The sequence below is a fragment of the Piliocolobus tephrosceles genome, chromosome 19 (genome assembly GCF_002776525.5).
Source record: "Piliocolobus tephrosceles isolate RC106 chromosome 19, ASM277652v3, whole genome shotgun sequence".
Lineage (NCBI taxonomy): Eukaryota > Metazoa > Chordata > Mammalia > Primates > Cercopithecidae > Piliocolobus > Piliocolobus tephrosceles.
Genome location: NC_045452.1, coordinates 19,234,940 through 19,241,762, shown reverse-complemented (window position 1 = coordinate 19,241,762; position 6,823 = coordinate 19,234,940). Strand labels below are relative to the sequence as shown.

Here is a 6,823-nt window from a genome sequence, read left to right as displayed (position 1 = left end):
TGCGCGTGGCCCGGGGAAGGTGTGTCGCGGCGCGCTGGGGGTGTGAGCGCGCGTGCCCGCCCCGGCCCCGCCCAGAGGCCGGGCAGGTGTGGGCGGGCGGCCAGGACCCCGCCGAGCCGGGCTGGGAGAGCCGGCGGGAAACAGGAAGCAGGGGGAGGCGCGGCCGGACGGCCGGGAGGGAGGGCGTGCAGACGGACGCGCGGGGTGGCCGGGGGCCGGACGCGCGGCCCGGGGCTAGCGGCGATGTGGGGAGGCCCGGGCAGCCTGGGCGGTGGCAGGGACGGGGGCGGAGCCGGGGGCGCCGTGGGCACCGCCCCCCTGCGCCTGCGGAGCCGCCGCCCCAGCGCCGACTCGCGAGCCCGAGGCGGCTGTAGCGTGCGAGGTGAGTCGCGGGGAGCTCCGGGCGCGTCCTCGACGGCAGGTCCTGCGGACGACGCCCCCAGGTGGGCTCAGCCGCACACCCAGCCCCAGGGCGCCCTGGTCGACCCCCGTGCGCCTCTTGCCCGCAGACCCCGAGGACACTGCCATGCCGGGCCGGGCGGAGGCGGGGGAGGCCGAGGAGGAGGCCGGGGCCGGCTCGGGGTCCGAGGCGGAGGAGGACGCGCTGTGGGAGCGGATCGAGGGCGTCCGGCACCGGCTGGCTCGCGCCCTGAACCCGGCCAAGCTCACGCCGTATCTGCGCCAGTGCCGGGTCATCGACGAGCAGGACGAGGAGGAGGTGCTGAGTACCTACCGCTTCCCGTGCCGCGTCAACCGCACCGGTGAGCCGCGAGGCCCGTGTGGGTCACGACCCGGGCCGGCCATGCCCTTGGGCGCAGCGTCCAGAGCCGTGGAGCGAGAAGCTAGGGCTCTGCTGCCCTGGGGCTCGGTCTCCGCATCCGTAAAGTGGGACGGCTGGGTATGCCCACCAGCCTGCCTCGTCCCCAACAGCCACTGCGCCCTGGTGGTCCGCGTTGCCCACACCGGCGTCAGAGTTTTGTCTGGGGGTTCTCTCCCACTTCCTGGGTCCACATTAGAGCAGAGGGTTGGATGTGGCTGCCAGGGCCGGCTGGGCCTGGGACCTGCCGGTCACAGCCGGCGGACTTGGCACCTTTCCTGCGCTCTTTGATGTCCGAGTTCTGTCTGTCCCCTCCTCTGTGCGCCACACACTCCTGGGGGAGTCATTTTTCAAGTGTCAACACCCATCTCAGCTTTACGAGGGTCCCCTCTCCCACAGGGTGTGCCTTTGAACCAGAGCTCACAAAGGCATGATGGAATGGTCTTAATGGTGGAATTTCAGGCATGGCCAATGTGAGAAGTATTTTCTTTGCTTCTGGTGATAGAGGGGCTTCTCTGTGCCGCTGAAAAGGCAGACTGCATTTGCGGACCCGCATCTGTGTCTGGGGGGGGTGGGGTGCTGGGGCGCTCTGGGAGTCCAGGAGTCATGAGGGAGTGTGCTCCCCTGGCTATGGCAGGCTGGCTCTCTTCTCTTCCCTGATGTGTTGGGACAGGCCCCTGTGTGTGTCACTGGCTCAAAAATTTGGGGAACGTGGGCCTGGAGCATGGTGGGGGCAGAAGCAACCAGGCACCTGGGGAGGCCCTCCCCTGGACCGTGGGTGCATCCCCCCACTACTCTCCAGGGCGCCTGATGGACATCTTGCGCTGCCGTGGCAAGAGGGGCTATGAGGCCTTCCTGGAAGCCCTGGAGTTCTACTACCCCGAACACTTCACGCTGCTCACGGGCCAGGAACCCGCCCAGCGGTGCTCCATGATCCTCGGTGAGTTGGACCTGCGGTGGATGCTGGCACCTCCGCCTCCAGTGCATAGGCTCCTTCCCCCATCCCTGTTAGGGAGGCGCTCCCACTATGCCTGTTGAACAGTAAGGGAAACTGAGGCATGGAGCGGCTGAAGGGGCTTGCCCAGGCCACCACGGTAGGCTGAGGGTGGGGCTGGATGCTAGTGCTGTTATTCCAAGTTCAGAGCCACATGCTTAATTTTAAGATGGCTCTTTCTCCCTGATACTGTTTTCAGACATGCGTCTGACATACGCAGATGTACAGTTTTTTAATGTAAAAAAATACAGAGGCTTCAGGTGACTTTGAACTTTTTTTTTTTGTGAGACACAGTCTCGCTCTGTCACCAGGCTGGAGTGCAGTGGTGTGATCTCGGCTCACTGCAACCTCCGCCTCCCAGGTTCAAGCAATTCTCCTGCCTCAGCCTCCTGAGTAGCTGGGATTACAGGCATGAGCCACCATACCCTGCTAATTTTTGTATGTTTAATAGAGATGGGGTTTCATCATGTTGGCCAGGATGGTCTTGATCTCCTGACCTTGTGATCTGCTTGCCTCAGGCTCCCAAAGTGCTGGGATTACAGGCATGAGCCACTGCGCCCAGCTGAATTTTTTTTATATAAAACACACACACACGCCTACATGTGTATTTTGCTTTTTTTTTTTAAGAACAACTGATTTTAGTGATTCTTTCACCTCTGTTACGTACACTTGTTTTAAGTGACTGCATACTATTCATTAGTGAAGTTAGGACTTAATTCATTTATCCCATTTCCAGTTGATGGATACCTAGGTTTCCATTTTTGTATTATTACAACGATGACAGCAACATTCTTGTATGTGCATCTTTGTGCAAATGTGTCTCAGGCGAAGAGGTTCTGAGAATAATTTCTCAAAGAGTCTGTGTATTTTAACTGTTAAATCAACATACCTCCTACCAGGAGTGTGTAAGTGCCCATTTGAATCCTGGGGATCATGTTTAAATATTTTTGCCATTCTGATATGTAAAAAATAATGTTACTGTTTTAAGTTTATATTTCATTGAGTGATACAGTTCCCAGGTTAGTATTTATTAAACTTTGGGTAAATAACTGCTCTGTGCTTCAGTTTTTCTGTTTTTGAAATGGGTACAATAATAGTACCTACCTTATAGTGTTGTCATAAAGGTTAAATAAGATGTATCTAGCACAAAGAATGAAGTTAACAAATATGAGAAGCTACTGTAATTATTGTTGGTAGGTTGGTGCATATTTTCCTGTATTTATTAGCCATTTTTATTTTGGGACTTCTCTATTGATAGTTTTTGTTCATATTTTTATTTGGTCATTGATCTTTTCTTATTGATTTGTAGGAGCTCTTTATATATTATGGCTCTGAGTTCTTGTTATATTTTCTCCCACTCTGTTGCTTATTAACTTTGTTGCATCTTTCATTTTTCAGAGGTTTAAACTTTTTTTTTTTGAGACGGAGTCTCGCTCTGTCGCCCGGGCTGGAGTGCAGTGGCACGATCTTGGCTGACTGCAAGCTCCGCTGCCTCCCGGGTTCATGCCATTCTCCTGCCTCAGCCTCCCGAGAAGCTGGGACTACAGGCGCCCGCCACCACACCCGGCTAATTTTTTTTGTATTTTTAGTAGAGACGGGGTTTCACCGTGTTCGCCAGGATGGTCTCGATCTCCTAACCTCGTGATCCGTCTGCCTTGGCCTCCCAAAGTGCTGGGATTACAGGCGTGAGCCACCACGCCCGGCCGGTTTAAACATTTTTATATGGATTTGTCTATCTTTTTTCTCTTACAACTCCTGGATTTTGTGTGTTGTTTAGGAAGACCTCCCCTGCTCCCAAATTCTACAAATATATTCCAGAATTTCCGTCTAGTGTTTTTATGATTTGAGTTTTTTGACACAGTCTACTGTCTCCTGGATTTTACTTGCCTGAGCTGCCTATTCTGTCCCCTGTTCTGTCCTGGCAGATGAGGAGGGGCCTGAGGGCCTGACCCAATTCTTGATGACAGAGGTGCGACGGCTGCGGGAAGCTCGCAAGAGCCAGCTGCAGCGGGAGCAGCAACTGCAGGCCCGGGGCCGGGTGCTTGAGGAGGAGCGGGCAGGGCTGGAGCAGCGGCTGCGGGACCAGCAGCAGGCTCAGGAGCGCTGTCAACGGCTGCGGGAGGACTGGGAGGCGAGCAGCTTGGAGCTGCTGCGGCTTAAGGATGAGAACTACATGATTGCCATGCGCCTGGCACAGCTCAGTGAGGAGAAGAACTCGGCTGTACTTCGCAGCCGTGACCTGCAGCTGGCGGTAGGCCCTGGGGAGATAAGTCAGGGAGGCAAGGGAAGGGGCAGCTTTTGCAATATAGTAGCCAGCCAGCCTGTGTCCCAGAGCAACCATTGCGGGCTCTTTGACATGGATAAGTCCTTTTAGTGCTCGGTGTACCTACTTCATCGGGTTATAACTGTAAGTCTCAATGGGGGACGATTTTGACCCCCTAGAAACATTTGGCCATGTCTGGGAGACATTTCTGGTTGTCACAATTAGTGGGGATTTATTGGCATCTGGTGTTAGGGATGCTGTCAAATGCCCTGAGGCACAGGACAGTCCCCAACAAAGAATTACCCAGCCTAAAACGTCGGTAGGGCCGGGGCAGAGAAACGTTGGGCTATGAGGATTCAGTGAGTGTTTTTTTTAGTGAGACGGAGTCTCACCCTCGTTGCCCAGGCTGGAGTGCAGTGGTGTGATCTCGGCTCCTTGCAGCCTCTGCCTCCAGGGTTCCAGCGATTCTCCTGCCTCAGCTTCCTGGGTACCTGAGATTACAGACATGTGCCACCACACCCAGCTAATTTTTGTATTTTTAGTGGAAATGGGGTTTCACCAAGTTGACCTGGCTGGTCTCGAACTCCTGACCTCAGGTGATCCGCCTATCTGGGCTTCCCAAAGTGCTGGGATTATAGGCGTGAGAAACCATACCCGGCCCGGTGAGTTTCCATTTAAGACACAGAGTTTCAAACATGTACAGTCCTTAGCACACTGCTCACAACTTGTGTTAATAGCCATTGTTGATATTATCAAGAGCCATACAAATTATAAACATCATGTCTTCTAATCCTCCCCAAAGCACCATACGCCAAGTCCTCATTTGCAAATACAGACTCAGACTCAGATTAGTGAAAGGACTTGCTCAAGGTCACAGAGCCAGGAAGCTGCACAGCCTGGGTTTGAACCGGGTCCGGCTGGCTCCAGTGCCAGCCCCCTTCCCACGCTGCTGTTCCGCCTGCCCCCTGTGTGGGAAAGTCTCACCCGACTCCCTCCAGCAGCAAGTGAGGTGGTGCCTCCTACTGCATCTCACTTTCTTGGTTTCTGACTGGGACTCAGCAGGGGGATAATACTGGTATTTGACTGCCGCAGGGCATTGTTCCAAGGATTGAATGAGCTCATCCACGTCAAGGGCTTAGCAGTGCCAGCCGCATGGCACGCAGGAGGCTTTCTCCAGCCATGTTGCTCAAGGCTCCACAGTGGTTTCTGACCATGGAGTTTGAAGCCTCCCTATCCCAGGAGCCTCAGGCTGTGGCTACAGCGTTGCAGGTGGCTGTGAAGCTGTAGATGTGGGTGCACCGGTGTACCAGTCCTCGGTTTGTGCATGCCAGGTGGGTCGATATCCTGGGGAGGTGAGCCCTGATGGGGGTGTTGAGGCCACCAGTTGAAGGGTCCAGGCCGCTGGTCCTGCTTGAGGATGTAGATGGCTGGTTTGAGGTTATGAGATGACCTTGAGGCCATCGTTTGAGGGCCTGGTTGGTGTGTGGCATTAGATGGAGGCTTTCTGAGGAGTGGTGGGCAGGGACAGGGACACAGGTCCCAGGCCTGCTCTACTGCGAAAAATCATGTGGCATGGGGAAGGCTTTCCTTTCTGTGGCTCAGTTTCCTCATCATCACAGATAAGGGTGATGTAACAATTATAAAACACCCTTTTGCTTTATAGGTACCATCCTAAGTGCTTGCCACATATAGACCCCTTTAATTTCCCAGCCACCCTATGCTGGGGTGGACAACACCATCTTCCCCATTTCTAGAGGAGGAAACTGAGGCACAGAGAAGCTGGTTAGAGCACTTTCCCAATGTCCCAGGATTAAAGGATTTTTTTTTTTTTTTGAGATGGTGTCTTGCTCTGTTACCCAGGCTTGAGTGCAGTGGTGAGATCTTTGCTCACTGCAACCTCCACCTCCCAGGTTCAAGCGATTCTTCTGCTTTAGCCTCCTGAGTAGCTGGGATTACGGGCGTGTGCCACCATGCCTGGCTAATTTTTCTTTTTGTATTTTCAGTAGAGATGGGGTATCACCATGTTAGCCAGGCTGGTCTCAAACTCCTGACCTCAGGTGATCCGCCCGCCTTGGCCTCCCAAAGTGCCACTGTGTTCGGCCGGATTGAAGGATTTCTGAGTTGGCTCTCAGCACTGCTTGAGGGGTGGTGGCTGGCAGGTGGGAGTGCTCCCCTTTCTTTACCCAGAGAGCTTCCCCTTTTTTCTGAAACAGACATGGGCTTGCTGTAGTTTTCTCAGAAGAAATAATCTGCTGCTCAGAGAGGACGGCGTGAGGGCTGCGGACTGGGAGCTCTGGGAGAGGCTGCAGCCCGCATGGCTTGTCCCACCTTTGGGTCGGGTGTGATGGGATCAGGAGATGTCCTGTGTGTGTGGCCATCTGGGGGCTGCTGCGGCAGGGGAGGGGGATGGAAAAGAGATGGTTGGAGGTGCCTCTGTAGTCTGCAGGTCATCTACCTCTAGGCAGAGTGACTGCTTTTTCCTATTTTAGGGGCCTAAGAAGTGAAATTGGCCGGGTGCAGTGGCTCACGCCTGTAATCCCAGCATTTTGGGAGGCTGAGGCGGGTGGATCACGAGGTCAGGAGATCGAGACCATCCTGGCTAACATGGTGAAACCTCGTCTCTACTAAAAATGCAAAAAATTAGCCAGGCATGGTGGCACACACCTGTAGTCTCAGGGACTCGGGAGGCTGAGGCAGGAGAATCGCTTGAACCCGGGAGGTGGAGTTTGCAGTGAGCCGAGACTGAGCC

General features: G+C 54.7%; 1 protein-coding gene across 1 annotated transcript in view; it reads left to right on the top strand.

Moving 5' to 3' along the window:
• Positions 1 to 254: 254 nt before the first annotated feature.
• CARD10 (caspase recruitment domain family member 10) overlaps positions 255 to 6,823 on the top strand; it is a 30,640-nt gene continuing 24,071 nt past the window's right edge. Inside the window, exons 1-4 of the mRNA XM_023222128.1 lie at positions 255 to 382; positions 510 to 761; positions 1,620 to 1,757; positions 3,737 to 4,062. Of these exons, the coding sequence (XP_023077896.1) occupies positions 527 to 761; positions 1,620 to 1,757; positions 3,737 to 4,062 (699 nt within the window). The 5' untranslated portion in view covers positions 255 to 382; positions 510 to 526. The remainder of the gene's footprint in view (positions 383 to 509; positions 762 to 1,619; positions 1,758 to 3,736; positions 4,063 to 6,823) is intronic.